Genomic DNA, 21,553 nt, shown 5'->3' on the forward strand with positions numbered 1-21,553 from the left:
ATTTTTTAATTTTATAAAAATAATAGTTTATTGAAAGTGTGAAAATAAATTGTACACGTAGTTATAGATTAATAACTATAATAATAAAAATTTAATTACATACTGTTTTCCTTAGCATATTTGTGATTAAAAATATAAATAAACAATAATTTGTTTTTATCATAAAATTTATATCCCATAGATAATCAAATATAGATAAAAATTTATTTTAACCTATGAATTGTTATATCCCTGAAAATTAAAAATTTTAAAACAGATAATTATAAAAAAACATTCTAGAACATATATCTTATTTTTTATATATTTTTTAAATTGTATGACATCATGTGCATATAAAAAAAGCAAAAAAATATAACTTTTATATCTCTGTATTTTTTTTAGATTTTAGGTCCCTATTGCAGGGACTCAAAGTTATGTTTTCTTTAAAAAATATAAACATTTTTTATATGTGACCTTACATAAATTAAAATCTAACAACAAATTCTATTTAAAAATTTATTGCTTGTAAATATAAATGATCACTTATTTTATTTAATATTTCTTATCCTTGTGCATATAAAAAATGAAAATAACACAATTTTTTATATGGTTATTTAACTAACTCAAATTGGAGGTATTTGAGCACAATTTAAATAGTTTTTCTGAAAAATTTTTACATTTCACACATTTTTTATTATATAATTGTTCACCTTTTCATCAACTTATTTTATTATATAACTTGTCATTTTGTATATATTAAAAACATGGGTGACATATTTTATAAACAAAATTTATTCCCCTTACATTTTGTTATTAAAATTTAAAATTTAAAAATTAAATTATAATATATATAAACAAAAATTATGTTAAAATACTATCACTCAATGTAGATTATAACTCATTCTACTTTATAATTTATTACCTAATGCATATTAAAAAGGAATGATAAAATTTACTTCATAATAATTTAGCCTCTAAGTAGACTTGACTGTTTATAATTGTGAACATAATTAATCATTTTATTATAAGTTTTCAATTTACATTTTTATTACATGTTTTGATATTTATCATTTACAACTACTTTATGATAAAAAAATTTAGATAGTCTTATATGACAAAATATCTTACAACCCTTCAGTAAATTGAACAATTATTATCATACTGTATGTGACACTCATTAAGTGATAAGATTTATTTTAATTATTAAATCCAAATCTGATGTATCTCACAAAAGAAACTATAGTTTCATCATAATTTATGAACACAATTTTACTATATATTCATCGATTTTGAGATATAAAAATTTTTTCATATCGTTTGTTGTTATTTTTCTAAGCAAAAAATAATTTTCAAAATGGATTTATGACATCTTTTCTTAATTACTGATAGTATCACTAAATTAGAAAAAAAAGTAAAAGGTTAATCACAAGCAAGTCTTAATCTAACTTTTTAGTTTCAGACATTATCACTAGGATTAACTAATTTTTAAACCATGTAAATTGATTAAAATTTTACTTATATATAAAAGCAAACGGGAATAAATTGATTGATTTTAAATAATAAAATATTCCTTTTATATTTATTATTTAAATTTGTATATTATATACAATTAATTATCTTATCCATTACAAAATACAAGTAACAAATAATAAATCTCCTACACTTACCCAAAAAAAATTGATTTCATACATATTATTTTTTTATGAGTCTTATATTTGCAAGCATTTTTTACTATAGGTTTCACACTCATTTTTTTCAATTCTTATTATAAGTTTGTGTAAACTCTTATTATACAAAAATAAAAAGAAAAGAAAAAAGAAAAAAAACCATACTATGTTCGTCCAATTATAGATGAACGATCTATGATATGCACTTTACAATATATATGACTAGATTTTCACACGGGCTATGGTGCTTTTTAGAATGCTATATTCATTTTGTTCATGGTGATAAATATATTGTATATATAAAATTAGTTGGATTCAGTGATTTAGTTTTTTTTCTATAAATATTTTATATATCATGTACGTCAATACTATATTAATTGTCAATATCAATGTCAAAAATGAGATGTAGCAACTTTAATATTTTAAAATAAAATTTAATTTTTTTAAATAGTTGGATCACTAAAAACTATGTGATTTATCTCGAATTTGAATTTGCTACATGATTTAAATCTACTCATTCAACAACTATATTTATAGAACTAATGTTTCTTTTTTTAAACTCACATCAAATGTTTTTGTTGACAATTTAAATATTTTTTTATTTAAATGGTGATTGAAACATCTATTATTTAAAGTAATTGTCGGATAACTCATTTTAAATTTTAAATTTGTAGAGTTAAATTTTTATAATATGTGAAAATTAAAATTTAATTTTATTTATAAATTCCTATTTATATTTTTTAATAAAAATAGTAATCACAAATACATTTAATTCAAATTTTTAAATTATATATATAATTATTATGATTAATTATTTTTTTAAACTGTACAAATTGATCAAAATTTGCTCATATATAAAAGCAAACTGAAAAAGTTGATTGACTTAAATAATAAAATATTTTATTTTATAATTTATTTTTAAAATTTATAGGTTATATTTAATTAATTATTTTATACGTTAATGAAATACAAGCAACAAATGATAAGTCTCTTACATTTACAAAAAAAAAAAAAAAATCTCATACATATTATTTTTTTCACGAGTCTCCATACCTAAAAGCATCTTTACTGTAGATCCCATACCTATTTTTCCAATTTTTATTGTGGGTTTCACATGAACTATTAAATTAAAAAAATATCACTGTTCATTCAACCATAGATAAACAGTGCCATGATGCAATTTACTATACATAGATTAAATAAGCTTAAAGAGATCAGATTGGTAGCATTATAAAATTTATATATTCAATAAATTGATAAAAGGTCGTTGGTCTATGTTGATAATAATAAATATAATGTCACTTGGATGTTATATATGCATACACACATAGATAATTAATAAATGGATCCCGCCATATAATTTAACAATAGTGAATGCGATGGATGGCAAACATCCAATGAATATGAGGTGCCCCTCCATCCATCTTCGAACATCAATCGCCAAAAGGCAAAAGCAATGAGAAAAGCAATTCAAACGACAAATCACGTTCCCAAATAAGCGGCTGAAAACAAAAAACTAAAGGGTCAGAGATGCACATACAGGTGATTGCGTATGTTACATATTCTACGTTAAACTATTTTCTGGAACAACATCAATTAGACACGCTACGGGTCTATAACCAGACGATGAGATTTGACATAACAACAAATATTATTATTTTTACAAATTGTTTATTACGCTTCACAGAAAAAAGTTCGCGCGACACCTTATTATATGTTTCATTTATTTATTATTTATTACTATAGTTTAGGGTTTAGGGTTTAAATTCACCATATTTTTCATTCATTATTTGAATTGGATATCTTGACTTCGCATGATGAAATGAAATTATCCAGTGAGTCAAAATAAACAAACTAAAAGAAAGGTACCAAACTAGTCTGGTTTCCATGAACAGCGAAACACGCAAGAGGAGAGCAGAAATGCGAAATGTGACGAAGAAAAAGAACGCGACAAAACGATTCCTTTTGTTTTTTTTTTTTTAAATTTCGGGTAAACTCATAACGAAAGTCGATCACAATAAAACCTCTATGCATGAAAACACCTAGCAGAAACTAATTAATTATCATCTGAAAGCCGGAGGAAGGTAATTATTGACTGGTGCAGGATCAGTCGCCGTCCTCATACGACTTCCAGAACCAGTGCTGGCTCCACACCCTTTCAGTCATCTCTTCGATGGGTATGTTCTAGTCTCCGGGATGAAGAATATGGTGAACAGCGTCATGACACGATCCAGGCCGAGAAGAACAAGAAGATGGCGAACTTCATGGTGCAGAGCATGGATAAGAAGGACTGCGCTATTATGAAAGTGAAGAGCATGTTAGCGAACACCGTGACGCTCTGCCCGGCTGACCTGGTCTCCAGAGGGAATATCTCGCTGGGAATGAGCCACCCCAGCGGGCCCCACGACCAGGCGAAGGCTCCGACGAAGGCGCACAGAGCACCCCACCAGTATGGCCAACCCACTTGATAACTTGTCGGAGTGATCCGAAACCTTCAGACCGAGCAGTATGGCCACGGCCACCTGAGATAGCAACATCTGGGCGCAGGCCTCCAGAAGTAAACACTCTACGTCCGAGCTTGTCCACCAGGGACACAGACACTAGGGTACACAGCACGTTCACCAACCCCGTGATGACAGCCGAGTACAGAGAAGCGTCGCTCTCGAATCCCAAGGTGCTGAACAGCACGGGTGCGTAGAACATGATGGCGTTGATCCCGTGAACTGTTGGAACACCTGCAATAAGAGGGAAATGACCGGCATGGGCGGTTCTTACGCTCAAGAGTTTGCTCCAGGGTTCTTTATCTGTTTAGCTTTATTGCTAGCCTCCACCAGCTCGTTGTACTCCGGATCCACGTTCTCCACCCCGCGAATTTTTTTCAGCACCGCCTTCCCTTTTTCCAGCTTTCCCCTCTCTATCAGACTGTTTGGTGTGTCATCCACCATCATCGCTCCCAGAGTTAGCATCAGTGCGGGTACTGCCGCCAAGCCCAACGATATCCTCCACCCGTATCCTCCTTTGATCCTGCATCATAACACCCGTAAATTCCCCCCTTCATTATCAATGTGTACGTGTGTGTGATTGATTGGCTTATTATATCACTCTGCGTGTGAGTAACATGAATATAGACAGGGCATACTTGGCGGTGAACCAATTGATAAGATTTGCAATGAGAATGCCAATGGTGACGTTGAGCTGGAAAAGGATGTTGAGGGCTCCCCGAATTCTGGTGGGTGCGATCTCGGAGAGGAAGACAGGGACGGCTTGGTTGCCGAAGCCGACTCCAATCCCAAGAAGGATCCTGCCGACGATGAGCATTTCGATGTTGATGGCGGCAGCGTTGATCACTGCTCCCACGATGAAGATGACGCCGCCCATAAACATGGTGAGCTTGCGGCCGACCTTACGGTTGATGCTGCCGGCGAACATGGTGGCCACCAAGGCCGCAAGGTAGAGAGAAGACGTGAAGAGCTGGAGGTATTGGTTGTCGTATTTGCAGTAGTTGCTGTTTTGGCCCGTCTTTTCTGCGATGGTTCTTTCGTATACGGCATGAAAAAACTTTTTCAGAAAACTCGGCATCGATGTCACACCACCCGATATGCCTACGTCGTAACCGAACATGAGCCCGCCGGTCGCCGCCATCACGCATGAAATGATCACCGATGAGGTGATCTTTGCCTCAAATTCACCCCCCGGCGCGCCTGAGAATCCCCCGGCCACCATATTGCTTTACTGCGGCTGAACTGTGTTCACTGAGAATGGAATTGATTATCAAATGCGTGCTCTGTCCAGACTTTCTTCTCTCGCTCTCGCTCTCTCCCCTTCTGCCAAGCTAAGGGAAGGTAATAAATAATGATGGTGCTTGTACGAGGTTGTTGTTTTCGGTTTGCCCGTGTGGTTCAGCAGAGACTGGTTATAACAAATGCGAGAAAGCCGAGAGCGGGTTCTGGGAGATGGTAACCGCCGACGGCGACGGGGAGAGCGAAGTGAGACGTGGAAGTGAGTATGGAGTGAGAAGCTAAGTGAGGAGTGTATAAATATGATAAATTATGGTTTGGATTTATTTAATTAGTTGAGATATGCATGGAATCTTGTTTTGGGAATCAATGGCTGACGTTTTTCCTTTGACTCACTGCAGCAAATTAATTCCCTGTCATCCCGCATTTTTGGATCAACAACTCAATCCTTTGCAAGCACAAACCACTTCTTCTTCCGACAACTCATGTTTTTATTTCATGAATTTGACTTATTCTCTTGCGAGCTTGGTCCATCTGGATATATATCATTTATTCTCACCGAGCAAATTACAAATAAGCTAAGCAACCATATATCAGAAACTCTCGCGTCTTTATCCAACTAAGGATTGCGAATCTGCGATATGTGCGCGCGTGCGCGCACAATGATTCAAAAATAAAACAAGGTGAAATCAAAATTGACACAGCAGAAAACTAGTTGCTCCTATAAATTTAAACATCTCGTGTTTAATCAGAAGCTTGAATCTACTTTCACAAATATAATATATGGAATAGTTGTAACTGCTAAAGAATAAATAAGGCATCAGTTCCCGTAATGGCTTCATGCAGCAAGTTTGAAATTTTTGTCCAGAAAACTATTCCGTGAAACCTACAAGTGAGTCCCTGAAAATATCAAGAGTTATGTAAAAAGAGATAAAATGGTGTGTAATGATATTCTTCAGTGGTTTTGTTGTCAAAGCTGAGAAAATGGTCGAGACGTACGTGTTCATGACTTTATCTGTTATATATAATTCACAGTATTTTATAAAGTATAAATTAGATACCTGGTAATTCTTTAAATGATTAATGACAATGTGATATAATAAAAACATTCTTATCATAAAATTATCATTTTTTTCAAACATTAAACTAAAAAATATAACATGTCCTTATCTTTATATTTAAAATATTCTAAAAATTTTCTATAAAAAATAATAATATATTTTTATTACAAAAAATAACATATTCTTTTTTTTTTTTTGTATAAAAAAAAATTCTAAAGTGAAAAGCTCGTGATTGGGCTTGTCGCAAAGGCCCATCAGCACCTAGCCTATTCTTGGAGGAGGCCCATACGCTGTGTGCTCAAGGATCCAATAGACTGTTTGGTTCTGGTTTTTTTTTTGAAAAAAATTTAAAATTCGTTTGAATAAATATTTTAAATTTAATTATTCTTAAAATTTTCTCATTTTTATTTTTAAAATATAGAATAGAAACATCTTGAAACAAAATAATAGTTCCCATGAGCTACTGTTACTGCATTCATTCTATTCTCGGAATTTGCCTTTCAAAGACTATCGCTAATATGAACTGAAACAATAGTTGATTCTAAGGGCCTGAATGTTTTTGTTCCATTTTTTTTATTTAAAAATTGTTTTATAGTAAAGCTTTAAAATTATTTAAAAAAACAAAAAATCTATTTAATTATATTAATCTAAAACAATTTTAAAGTTAAAAGTTACTTGATGCAATAGTTCCCGGAGGTTAATAGTAATGGCTTATAATAATGATTTCTATAAGGCAACTATATTTTTCAGTAACTAAATAATGTAAAAATAAAAAAAAAATAAAAATAGTTTTAAGATGTTTCTATCTTTTATTTTAAAAATAAAACAGATTTAAAAACAATTAAAATTAAGTTGTTCATCCAAACAATTTTTTTTATTTCTTTACCTTTAAAAACGAAAAAAAAAACAGAAAAGTCCTAAAAAAAATGTCTCTGTGTGTTTGTTTGTTGAATAAAAAGACCACGAGCACAATGCAACTAACAACAAAAATACAAAATTACGTAATATCGGAAAGCACAAGGTTGATGCACCCTATCCGGGGATCACTGGGAATAGCTGCACCGAGAAAATGAGAGACTTCTCGTGGATCAACGAGACACGGTAATAGCATAGCCCTTCCCTTACACCCTTTTCTTCAAGCTTGATGTTGCCTTTGTATTCCAAGAACTGATGGTGAATTAAAGGGCTTGGTGATCCAAGAAGAAGAACGAATGGGCCCAAATGTGTATAGAGCCTATAATGCCAAATTTTGGTAAATGGAGAATGAAGTTGTAAACTTGTAACTAAGATTTGGTCATGTTTAATATCATTCGAGGCCAAGGCAATAGTTTTTAGGAAAAATTACTCAAAAACACCTAACCAACACATCTATTGCCAAAAAGGCCATAGTAGATAAATGACTTAAATGCCCTTAATGGTAAAAAAAAGAACAAGGTCCTTATTGTCAATATGTTACACAAAGTCTTTTAGTGATGTTTATTGTAAACTAAAGCACAAGTTCCTTTAATGTTAATATGTCACATAAGGCCCTCCAGTAACTATGTGTCTGTACCTAATGTGTACCTATGAAAGTTTTTTGCATATAACAAAAAAGTTTTGCATATGACAAAAGAAACATTGTCAAGTAATAGAGAAATACTGAAATAGCGAGAGGGCGACAAGAGAAGCCGAGTCTCTAACCAAGGGCATCACTTTGTGGCACTTTGAAGGTGATTTAAGATCAGTTCTCACCTAGATATGTCTTCCTCATCCCTCCCTCTCCCCTCTACATAATTTTTAGCTGGGTTATAGAGTTGGAAGAGCAAGATTTTGGACCTAAGGCTAAGGGTCCAAACTCATTAGTTCTACTGGGACTAATAGGAGTTCTTTAACATTTCCAAACCTAGTTTTGAGGATTAAGAAGGTTGTGAGTTTAGATCTAAAGTTTTGACAAACCCTAACCACTTTTAGTAAGATTTTGCATTGTTGGATGACACATAAGTTGTTACTTAAGCTAATAGGAGTTAAATAAAGTTAATAAACTCATTGAATGTGAGTTTGGATTTGTTGTTAGGAAATTTGGTTGTTAAAGTATGAGTTTAGGAGTTGGAAATGGTAATTATGTAGTTGATTAGTGATTATGATCATTATTACTTGTAGATTAATATTGTGGCACATTGTTTAAGCTCATTACATGCTCAAGAAGCAAATTTTTAAAGGTAACCTTTAAGTTCTCAATGTTAGAGGTAACTTGGGTAATTTTATGTCTTATTATTGCATGTTAGATTAGTTATGGTATTGTAATATGATATTATGCTTTCTATTCAATAAACTCATTTATTATTTTAAAAAATGAATTACAAGTGTGGCCTTTTTGCATCAATTAAGACAAATGCTTTTGAAAATGCTATTATATTCTTAAATGATTGGATATGAAAAATTAGGATAATACATACATGCTTGTGCTAGCTTGATTATGCTAAGGATTATTAGTATGTATGGTAATGATTTAATTGATGTTGCATGATCATTTTAGGCAGGAGGTTACTTAAGACAAGTTAGTATTTAATTTTCATGTGGAATATAACCAATATCATGTGTAGCCTTGGTGACTTAGTTTTAGGGTTGGGTCTTCCTAAATCTTGCCAAGAAATATATGTGAACATAGGTTGCCTAGATCCTTGCCCTTAACCTCCCCATTGCTGGGTAATGGTAAGACTTGTAACACTCCAATGATTTTAAGAATGGGAGAATTTGTGGTTTGAAAGTAAGTACAGCCTTTTGGCTGGGTAGCTCCTCATGATTGTTGAGTTTGGATTCATCTATTCATACGAACTCGATCCTATTAAATTGTCAGCCTATGAATTCATTTGGCTATATATAGATAAGATAAGGAGTGTTTGAGTGTTTGATTATGCATCGATGATATCATGTGACATGACATTGATCTATATGCTTGAACAAACTTTAAATGCATATTTATGCCTTAATTAATTTGACTTGCATGTAGATGATTTAAAGTTATGTTGTTTTCTAAGTGACTGTACTTACTCCTATTCTATATTTTACAAGCACTAATTCCAAAAAAAAAAAGAATAAGGGAAAATCATTGAGGTATAGGGAATTTGTGATTTATAGTATGCTTCTTTCTTTTGATTTTATATATGCAATTGATGATGAAAAATTGCCAACTAGGATAATCTTTTTTTTGGTACTTGCACCGCTTGATGGTATATGTGTCTTTTTGGTTGTATTTAGTGTCCTAGGCTTTGTTGAATGAGCTATAAATGTGTAAATAAGGTCTAAATACTGGTGCAAGTATATATCTATATTATTTAATAGATGTATGAGATAATATTAGAGAATTTAAACTAGTTTACCTCCCTTATGATTTTGATAATTTTGAGATTGATGTAAGTTGTGGTGGCATTATACAAGTAGTCTTAAGTCCATGAGGTTTGGTCTAGGTTTTTGTTTAGGCTCTTGGCACTTTAAGTTGGCCTTAGACTCCCTGAGTTTTTAAAAGTATGAAAAAGGAGTGGTTTGGTTATGGGTGTCCAACCTTTTGTACATTATATTTTAGAAATGAAACTAACATTATTAGTTAGTTTAATGATTGAGTTTTCTGTGACCACTAGATCACTTTGAATAGACATCCAATAGAGACTCAAGGTGTATGAAAGTTTACTCCTAGTGCTATGTTTTGACCATAATATGTTGTCATGTCTGTGCAATTGCCTACCACAGTGTACAAGATAGAGGAGGCTCGTCGTAGTGCATTGTAGTGTTGGTCGCGGGGAATAACCTCAATATCATCAAGCACAGCGAACACATTATGGACTGTAGTAGATGACTCTGATTTTTAGAAAATTGGTTTAAAATATTGTTTTCAATCATTTCAATTATATATGAATATCTCATGATTCTATACATATTTAAAACCTTGAGTTATGCCTGTTTGGCCTTGAATTATCTTGGATATTGTGTCTACCTAGGGTCCCAAATATTTGTGAAATATACTCTATTAATGATAAGTTCCAAACTTTATAGTATACAAGTAATTATTAATTAGTTTTAATCTTTTCAACTGTAGTAGAATTTTTTTCTTACCGTAATAGGATACATGTATATATACTTTTGTTAATTTATATTTGCAAGTTTAATTCCAATAACCATAGTTGACCTTTAATTTTGGTCCTTTTCTTTTCTATTATAATTAGCTCTTCTAACTGTAGTTAAGCTCTATTTATCATGGTAAGGTAACTAGGGTAGTTAAATCCTATTTATTATGGTAATATATGTTATTATTGTTAAATTTGTGGAGCAAATTAGGTGATTTTACAATATGTAAGAAAGTGTTGCATATGAAGGAAGAAACATTGCATATCCAAGAAAAAATTTGTACATGAGAGACGTGTTGCATATGATGGGAGATTGTCACATATGTTGGAGAGTGTTGCATATGACAGAAGAAGTGTTACATATCATGGAAGAAATATGCATTCATGAGAGAGTGTTGCATATGATGGAAGAAGTATTGCATATCGTGCAAGAAATTTGCATCTACAAGAGAGTGTTGCATATGATGGGAGAGTCTTACATATGACAAAAAATGTGTTGCATTTAGCTAAAGCATCATTGCATATGAATTTGCAAATGTTGTAAGCACTCACCATATTGTTTTTCATGATATTTTTTATGCATGTTCAAATAAGAGCACATTTTTCATTTAAACCATTCACAATATCTTGAAAAACAAGGTTTGCGATTTTAGCATAGCCTCTGTTTGATAATATTTTCATGATAAGTTCATGAATATTTTGAAAACAATATTCTTATTCTAAATGGATATTCTTCACTTTTTATGATAATGATTTAAGATATTCTGAAAATTTATTAATTTTTTTATAAAAACACAAATGGATATTATGAAAACAATAATGAATATTCTCAATGATCATTATTATTACATGTAAATATTAATCACACCAACTTAATTAAACCATAAAAACATAATTGAATACTAAGAAATTTATTTATCAATAAATAATACTATGTTCTTACATTACAAGATATTACATCCCTTGAAAAAAAAACACACACACACACAAACACACAAACTTAAATGCAATGCAATTACTTCAGAAGAAGCACCCAAAAAAAAAAGTATGACAAACAATGAACTTTTACTTTTGCATTATTTCCTTCATTGATGCTCAACTTGCTCCTTTCCAATCCAATTTTCTTGAACAAAACAATTGAGGGGCATTTATTTTTTACTTTTCTATTATAAATTGCAGCAGCAAGAAACTTCATTATTATTTTTGTTGTAGCTAGATTTAAACTGAAAGCAAGTAAAGGCATTTTTAACATATGTAAGTGAACATAGAAATTGGTAAATTCGATCTTGAAGTCTAAGAATATGATGCATTTGCATATGCATTTTAATAGGTAAATTCGATGTCAAAGTATAAAATTGGTAGATCTTATACTAATTTTAATAGGACACAAATGTGAAATGTATGAGTATAACAAAAGGGTAGTAGATGGCCTAAAAGATAAACTCTTCAAAGTAAAAGGCAGTGTTAAAGCAAAGATTGATGATCATATTCAGTAGCCTACTAAGAATTGTGAAGCAACAAACCACAAAACAAACTTATGCATGTATTCAAATTTGATGCATCAAGATCAAGAAGAACAAATATATCAATGTCTACAAATTGACAATTCAAACTTGAAGGGCTAGCCATTAGCCAAGATTAGGTTGTACTACTAACTTTATTGCAATCCACTAACATTTAGCAGCATGATGAAAAGTAGAAAACCACAAACACACCCATGCATGTGAAGCCATTTCCTACGGTTATAGTTACTCTCAAATTTTGCAACTTCTTTCATGAAACTGTAAAATCAGTCATGGCACTCCAAAAATTTATAACTTATCATACTTAGGATGTCAAACACAAGCTAGAACACATTTCAACTCATCTAACAAATTAAAAGGCTACTGATGTCACACACATGCACTATATAATGGATAACAAGCAGGGCAACAGGCAAAAGGTATGATGGATGTAAATTGCAGAGCTGGATTCTCAAGAGTAAACATCAAATCTCAAAATAATGCTCATATATAAGAAGAAACTAGTCATTTAGTCAATACACCACTACATTTACACTCTATAATCAAGCAATGCATTTACATAAGTTTAATCTGGTATTTTCATCCAATCTTTCTTATATGCAAGAATGGAATCCTCTGAAGAAATAGACTAGATCCTAGATCATTTAAGATACGAATGTGAATGCGTAATTTCTAAGAAAAATGTTCCCTTATGAAACATGATGTACACTACTTAAGAAAATGGTTTCAATATCAAGAAAAATTGTTGATTTAAAAAAATAAAAAGATAAATTGCCATACCCAAGGGACATGGAACGAATTCTTCACGAAAGATCTTATGATTTAACAGGGCACCACAAGAATTGCCACACCCAAATCTAAGTCATCACCACACAGCTCGAAACTTGGTGAATTGTAATCCAAGCGTGAATCTAATGAATTTTTCACAAATCCATCCAACAATCCGATATCCCAATGTTGAATCAAGCTATTGCCATCGATCCTCATTGGGGAACTCATTGCAAAACTAAAAAAGAAACTTCTACTACATGAAACGAGTCCTTGGAATGTTGAAGCAGTGATCTAATATCTTTGTCATAAGGATCTACTAAATTTGCTTGGCGAAAGGGATAAGGAGTTGCTCAATTCCTTCAATTTTGACAAAGGACCTAATTCCTCATCGCCACAAGCAAAGCTCAATAATGACCTTCAACATCCACGAGGAGAATAAGCAAGAGAGGCCACTCATTCCTGGTTCATGGGATGTGGACGTAGCTGTGGAAGACGACAATGGCAAAGTGACAAATCCAAGTAAAAATTGTTCTATGTAGCAATGCACGTAGTGGGGGCATTTTAGTCATTTAACTATCATTCTTTATCCCTCTCAAGGACCTGAGTCTTATACAAATTTCATGTCTTTAAGACAATAAATTGTTGGTCAAGTTTTTCTTCAGCAATTTTTTCTACTTTTTTATCATGTAAATACATAAATGATAAATAATCAGGCATGCTACTGACCAATAACATATATAAAAGACAAGTTAGTTACATTATTGAGGATGCCTCTCTTGTCATTAGTCTGGCTTGGTGCCTCTTTTTTTATCACTGGAGACTTGACGCTGAACCACACTCTTCAATCTCTGTTGCATTCAATCCCCATCACCATCAAAACCTTTGATATTCATGCTTTTGTCATTTTAAAAATATCTCAATTTGGCCATGCTTAATATCTTTTCTTTTTACCTAAAATACTATATATCATAAAAAAAATTAAAGTAATATCTAGTAGTGATTAAAAAAAAGAAAAGGAAAAAACAGGCAAGATCCTATATATCCTATCAAATAAGCACATCTGAATTCAGAAAGGCAATTTAGGCCCAAAAAAATTTCAGAAAGGCAAAACGGTAATGAGAATTGTCGGTGCATTCAATTATGCCAATTAATTAGCTCAGCGGGTACCAATAATTGATAATGGCTAGTTATGCATTTGTGACTTGGAATCTAAATTTTGGCTTCCCAATTTTACCCCTACAGTTAATGCACCTTCCCTCACTCCTGGTCAGCACGTCACCGCCCTCTTTCCTTTAAATTCACCTTCCATCCCTCTCCTTTCTATCTCCTTCTTCTCCCTTCGACTGCATCATTTTTGGTAACTCTTTCTCACTCCTTCCCTGCATCTCTTTATTTTCATATATGCACTACAAACGAATCGTTTGCTTAATCATTTTTGGAAATTAAGCAGATTTGGATAACACTCTATATCCCACCGTTACTGGAATTGGTGAAGCTCTCAAGAAACATATTGAAGGTTTAATTCTTTCTTTCTTTCTTTCTTTACTTTAGTTACCAATTACGCATAATACATTACTTGACAATCTACACATTTTATTATGTGTGACCGTTTAATTCGCATGCAGTTTTCCTGGTGGAAAAATGTGGATTCCCTCGGAGCAAAGCTTCGGGCCTTCACACTAACTTTTCAGAACATACGGAAGCACCCTCACTAGTTTACGAGTATATAATATTATCTCCTCTCTTCATCCATCTCACCTTTTGCATTTATCTCCCACTCTTGTACTCAATTTTATTTCTTTTCTTCCAGGCACTGGGCTATGACATCACTGTCGAAGATTACCACAGGTGATTACTACCCCATCTCAACATTCTTTTACTTCTTCATTCTTTTTCCGAGATGAATTCCTCATTTCCTCCAAAAACAAAAAAAAACAAAAAACAAAAAACAAAAAAGAATTCTTTTACTCGAACAATGTAATGGGAAATTAATTTTGTTATTTTTCTCCCAATCTTGAACCACTAGTTTCGTGCACGGAAGGTTACCTTACGAGTCCATCAAACCTGACATTCAGCTGCACAGCCTCCTTCGCAGCATCAAATAAAGAAAACTTATATTTTTTAAATGTAAGTTTCGTTCTCGTCTTCTTCTAAGCGATTGAACCCCAACCCTCAGGGGGAAAATGTTTCAGATATTCACAAATTTGGATACATTTCACGCGATGAAGGTGCTGAATCAGCTCAGGATTTGCGAGTGCTTTCAGCAAATCATATGCTTCGAGACCATGAACCCGAACCTCTGCAAGTCGACACAACTCGATGAGTTCCCCGTCCTCCAAAAGCCGTCGCCGGAGGCCATGGAGATCACACTCCGTGCTACCAAAGTAGATCCTCATCATACGGTAAAGATGAGATAAATCATGCTAATTAATCAACGCACAAAATTTAAAAATTTGTTATAAGATTCTTCAATGTATCATTTAGGTTAAATAATGGAATATGCGGCTATTTCTAGATGACAACGCGGTTAACATTGCAGCGAGAAAGCAATGGGCCTCCACACTGTTCTGGTAATTAAAAAAAGTATATGGTCTATAATGGTGCCACCTGTATGCAGCTTCACAGTTATTACTAGTAATATTAATTAATAGTAAGGGGTTGATTATTTTCCGAAGGTTGGGAAGAGAATGAAAAGCAAAGAAGCAGATTATGCAGTGGAGTGTGTGAACTAACCGGCACGGGTGCTTCCAAAAATATGGGGATGCCAATCTGACGGTCAAGATCAAAGGACAGCCGCAACTGCTAAGGGCGAATTCAATTCTATCATCACTGCAACAACCGCAGCTGTTGGAGCTTGAAACGACAAAAACAGCTTGGGTGTGATGTTCACGGGAATAAAAATGTGTATAATTATATAACAATATTGTGCGTATGCTCTAATGTTCACAATAAAAATGTAAATAGAATGAACAAAAAAAGTTGTAATAATTCAGGTGTGTTTGCATATGGTTTTCATCGTGCGAATGTATCTGTGAATAACATACATACAAATTGGGTTCGATTTAACAAAGACCGAGATAATTAAACTAATTGTTTAGGTTGGTTGGATGGGAATGAGCCAATAGGGAGACACTCTAGAAGCTTCATTTGCTTCATAATTAAAGATGAAATATATGGAATATAATCTCATAGGATGTGTTGCAGCTATCTGGAATCTGAATTTTAAAATGAGATTGGAGGCCCCATTTGGCTATGCAATGCTTGATTGTTTACTCCTTTCATCTTTATATATAAAATATTTTTAACTTAAATCACACAAATTAATAACAATTAATTATTTAATTAAAAGCACAGCAACATTTTAATTTTACTTCTAATTATTATATTATAAATATAAATAATTTTTTTAATAAATTATTGAGAGTGTTTATTTTTCTCTCTTTTCTATTTAAAAAGAATATAATGGTTCATTCATTAAAAATATATTTACAATCTCTTATATTTAGAGACAAAAATAGATTTTAAAATTTAAAAAATCTCTTATATATAAAGATGGAAGGAGTAATTCATAATTTAATTGATTTGGGGCAAGCTAATTGCACAATGCCTTATGCACTAGAGATCACTTCTTGTTGCTCTCCTAGTGCCAGGCTTCATTTTCGTTAGTTTAATGCGTGATGCATTTAAAACTATGGTCCGGTTTGGTTATATATTAAAAAGAATGGAATGAATTGAAAAAAATAAAAAAATAAGATGATCAAAAGGATAGATGAGCACATTCATGAAGATGATAAGTAATTTAGTTTATAGAATTTAGAATCATAATTCATAAAATTTTTAGAGAGTATGATAATTCTTGCATTTGTAATATATATTAATAAATTTTATCATGCTTTTTATGAAAGAAAGGTAATTTAGTTCATTTTTATCTTTTTTTTTTCAATACATTTCATACTAATAATCAAACGCTCCCTATAATTTGTCTAATATTCCCTTGACTCTTTTTTATAAGTCATTTTTTATTAAACTTATTAATACCAATGTAAAAAAAAAAAGGAATAAACGCATGTAAAATTTTAAAAATGCTCCTATGTAAAAAAAATCAAAAAGTAATATCATATTACTTTTCTCTCTTATAAAAAGTAATTTTAGAAATACACTTTAGATATAACTTAAAAAATTTAAAACAAAATTAAATTCAAAAAATAAATTTGAGTTAAGATCAATAATTAAAGAGCTCCCTAGAAATTTTAATCCCATTTTATACTTTACAATTCAATTTCTTCTTGTTATTGCATTTTAATTTAACTTTATAATCAAGGATTTAAATTAGATTATGTATTCATTGATTATAAAACCCGTAATCTAACTATATTGTGATGTCTCAAGCAAATCCTAATCTAATTATGTGTAAACCTCAAAAGGTTACCTAAAACTATCCTTGAGTATTTTTATATCTCAAGCTTAAATTATATTAAATCCAATCCTAAGTTATTTAATACGTGATTTATTTGAGATTTCCTTATGTTGAAGGTAAAAACCAAGATTCAAACATACACTAAAATTGGCCACCAATAGTATGAGAACAAAAACAAATCTTATTAAGCATTAAATCATTCATCAAAATAGATAATTAAAGAAAAATTTATCTACAAAATATTAAAGGTTCATGGAATCCCAAAAGATAAAAAAAAAAAACTAGCCTCTATTTCCTCTAAACATGTAAAATAATTAAAAAACAACACACAGAGTTAAAGACATAGAGTAGAAGAAGAAGAGAATCCAGACAAAATTCTTTGAGGACACTCCACAATGACTTTTTAATCTTTAATCTAAACTTTTGGTCAAAAAAAAATCTTTAATCTAACCTCCAAACTTTTGATTGATATTCAAGAATTGCCTTTCCAGTTTCAAATCTAAACTTGCATATTTTAGAAGTCTGCTAGGGTTTTAGTTATAACTTTTTCGCACCTCGTTGGCATCTAATTTTTGTTTAATTTCATCTAATTTTATAAAATATTGTTTAATTCCGTAAATCGGCTTCTACCATGTGTTTTCCCTTACGTCTGTGCGTGGTCGAGCTCTTCCCTATGTCCACGCATGGATGAACGGCACAGAGCCTATCTTTATGACCCCTTCCATGCATGGTCGAGTGTTGTGCCCTGTTAAGCATTATGTTCACTTATGGTCGTATGTTCTTCATGCAATATCCGCATGCAGATGAACGTCCAAGTGATGATTTCCTCATGCTCAATTATGTCAGACAACTTTTTTTTTTCACTTGCTCGCGAGCAGGCAACTCTTTTTGAACTTATTTCTTGAGCTTTAATTTAGTACTTCACATTTTTTACTTTATATATAAAAATATATGTTCTTTTTGCTTCTTTTTTTTTGAAAAATGTCTAAAAATTCATCGAGTAAGGTATTTTATTTAAATTTATATTAATTTACATATAATTTAGTAAATAAAAAAGAAGAATATATGTATGTGTATATATATATATATATATATATTAATTTATGTAAAACACGAACTTATCAACATTAAAATTAGATCATTCATTAATAAAATCCTCATATCAACAGTAATATTTGATCACACATTATATGAGTTGTATATGAAATTTTTACCAATTGGACTTACTTTTTTTAGTTATTGTTTAGGAAAACTAAAAGGTGGTCATGAGGTGTGCTAGAGATGTGGGGTCTCAAAAGGATGGAAGAACTTGACTTCTAATCAAACACGAGAAACCCAAGCTCCCTTATCACAATTCACCTAGATGTGAGAATATGAAGTGAAGAAAATTAATGTAGATATAGAAAAACAAAGATACATTAATTAAAGAAAGAGGTGGCAAGGTTATGCTGGCTGTACAATGAAAAATAAAAACTAAAACTACATGATAAAAGAAAAAATAAAATAAAGTAGCAAACACAAAATCTAAGACTGATAGTTTATTGATGTTGATGATACTTATTGAGAGAGAGTTTCTTTATTTATAGATGATCCTAACTTGATGTCAAGCCCCATAATCGTCAGTTTCCTTAAATTTATGAACCACTTTCTCCATCATGGTTACTCATCATGGGTGGAGTGTGGATGATCTTGACTTAGTAGCTAAAGCTTCATAAATATTTTTTAATTATTTTAAAACCAATTGAGTTGAGTTGAGCCTAAGCCTTCAAATTCATAATTTGGGTGCAAACAATACCCCTGCATACAAATTGGCCGAAGCCTTCATAGACCAATTTTGTATGGATATTTCCATTGACCCCACTTTCAATTATTGCTTGAGTAATATGTCTTACAGGACTGACTTATTCCCGTTCTGATTGATGGTTGATCTGGTACTTTATTTGAAGGACACTCTTGTGGTTGAGGATTAGGGACCATGTGGCCTAGCTTAGGATCAAGTTTTTTAAGGTTTGGGACCTCAAGAACTAGTTTTAGAATTGACCCTTCAAGTTTTTAAACTTTAAAATTAATTCTGTAAAATTTAGTTACTGCAGGGCTTAACCTTGTAACTTTTGCCCTGCGGAAAGAGCCCTTTGGAAGAGAGCTCCTTTAGAAAGGGCTCTTGCAAAGATCACCTTCCTAACTGTGGCCCTTGTGGCTCCTTTGGTGCTGGCTAAAGCCAATAATTTGAGCAGGCCAGGCTTATTCGAGTCTGGTTCAATTCGGGCCAGGCTTGTTCGAATCGAACTTAAAGAATCCTACTCTTTTTAAAAAACCTATATAGCCATGTTCGGCCCTAATGTCTTTGGGTTTATTCGGGCTGGCCCGAATACCCAAAACTTTTTTAAAAAATATTTTTTTATTTTTTAAATTAATTTTAATTTTTAAATAATTTTATTAAGTATAAAATATTATTTTAACTTGAAAGGAATAAAAAAATAATAACTTATTAACTTTATAGTTAATTACTTAAGTAACTCTGTTATTATTTTATTGTATTATGTGCTATTTATTCATGAATGTTTCCTTTACTTATAAATTAATGTTTTATTTGTTTAAATATTGCCCTTATCATGGTTATATAAAAATATTTATATATTTTAATTGAATTATATTATTTTAATTATGATCAAGTTACTCTCAATTTAACTACGATTAAACCACTAATTTAAAATCATTGCCCTGATTAACTCAAAGTTTTTAATAACTATTAGATAAATTGTACTTTTTATTTTTAAAAATATGAGAAAAATAGCCATCACTGTATTATATAAAACAAAATCATTTAGTTATGGGTAAAACATTATTTTTTAAATTTTTTTAATCTTTTATATTGTTTAAGCCCTATATACAAAGAGTATTTACTTTAGTTTATTCTTAATTTTTAACGAAGTCTGGCATGGATGATAATTAAATAATTATTTAAAAATATTATTTTATTTATTATGTTTGTTTAGTAGTAGAGCCAAAAATTCATACATGCCCAAATTTTATTTTTAAAATTATTTTTAATTTAAAATTAATTATTTTATTTTTATAAAAAATATAAAATATAATTTTTTGGACAAGAAAATGATGTATATGACTCAAATTTTTTTTGAAAAAATTGAATCTTAAAATATAAAAATAAATATTAAAATATATTTTAATTATTATTTTAAGATATTTTATTTAATTAAAAATAATAAAAATATAAATATTTTTATTTTTATAAAATAAATATAGTAATATACTCAGATATATAATATTTTAGAATAAAATGATATAAAACTTTAAAAATAATTAATATTTATTATATTATATATATTTTTAAAAATTTATTTTTTTCTATTCGGGTATTTGGGCCAAGCCTGAACCTGATCGGGCTTGGCCTGAATTTTCTCAGCCTATTCGGGCTACCCGAATAGGCCCGAATAATAAAAAAATTATTATTTTTTTGGGCTTGGGTCTAAATTTTTAGGGCTGGTTCAGGCTAACCCATCAGGCTTGGCCCAAATTATCAACTATAGTGTTGGCTCTTGTAGCTTCAATCCCTCTAATGTTGGCCCTAGTGGCTCCGACCCCTCTGGCGCTGGCCCCAATTGCTTTGACCCTTATGGCACTGGCCTTTGTGGCTCTGGCCCCTCTGGAGTTTGCCTCAATAGCTTTGGCCTTTGTGATGCTAGCCCTTGTGGCTCTGGCCTTTCTGACGCTGGCCCTATTGGCTCTGGCCCTTGTGGCTCCATTAGCCCTTGTGATCGAATGGGCCCCCCATTGAATTAGACTCATCATTTATCCTTTAAGGGATGTTTTAGCGATCCTTATTATTGATCTTCTGGTCGAACGGCACATTGGGAGATTACCCTTCGAATCCATCTATTCTTTGAAGGTGCGAGTCAATTGGAACTTGCTCCTGCAACAGTCTAGGCAGCATAGCAAAGATGTTCCTTAGCCTATCTTTCAGAGTTTGCAATAGAGCTCTTTGCTTCTCGTTAGCTCGTACTTCACATTCTGCTTGTGCAGCCACGTCCTCTGAGTCATAAAACTCAAGTCTATTCTTTCCAACAACATATTGATCTTTACTGTTCTCGGCATTTCGTTCACATATGTCCCACTAGGCATGCATAAAATTGTTCGGCAAAAATAAAAAGGGGGGTCGCAAGGCGTGCCAAAGACACGGAGTCTCAAAAGAATGGAAGAACTTGACCTCTAATCAAATGCAAAAAATTCGGGCTCCCTTACCACAATTCACTCGAATGTGAGAATGCGAAGTGAAAAAA

General features: G+C 31.8%; 1 protein-coding gene and 1 pseudogene across 1 annotated transcript; one reads left to right on the plus strand and one right to left on the minus strand.

Moving 5' to 3' along the window:
• Nucleotides 1–3,668: 3,668 nt before the first annotated feature.
• LOC129307643 (sugar transport protein 13-like) lies at nucleotides 3,669–5,370 on the minus strand (annotated as a pseudogene).
• An 8,809-nt stretch (nucleotides 5,371–14,179) lies between these two features.
• LOC129307745 (uncharacterized) lies at nucleotides 14,180–15,878 on the plus strand. Its single transcript, XM_054948622.1, has 8 exons — nucleotides 14,180–14,195; nucleotides 14,289–14,354; nucleotides 14,464–14,560; nucleotides 14,649–14,686; nucleotides 14,865–14,965; nucleotides 15,067–15,240; nucleotides 15,354–15,408; nucleotides 15,514–15,878. Exons 4-8 carry the CDS (start codon nucleotides 14,659–14,661, stop codon nucleotides 15,609–15,611), a joined length of 456 nt encoding a protein of 151 aa, XP_054804597.1. The 5' UTR covers nucleotides 14,180–14,195; nucleotides 14,289–14,354; nucleotides 14,464–14,560; nucleotides 14,649–14,658; the 3' UTR covers nucleotides 15,612–15,878.
• Nucleotides 15,879–21,553: the final 5,675 nt, after the last annotated feature.

The sequence above is a fragment of the Prosopis cineraria genome, unplaced genomic scaffold, assembly GCF_029017545.1.
Source record: "Prosopis cineraria cultivar Desert tree isolate PC_DT_omini unplaced genomic scaffold, ASM2901754v1 PC4, whole genome shotgun sequence".
NCBI lineage: Eukaryota > Viridiplantae > Streptophyta > Magnoliopsida > Fabales > Fabaceae > Prosopis > Prosopis cineraria.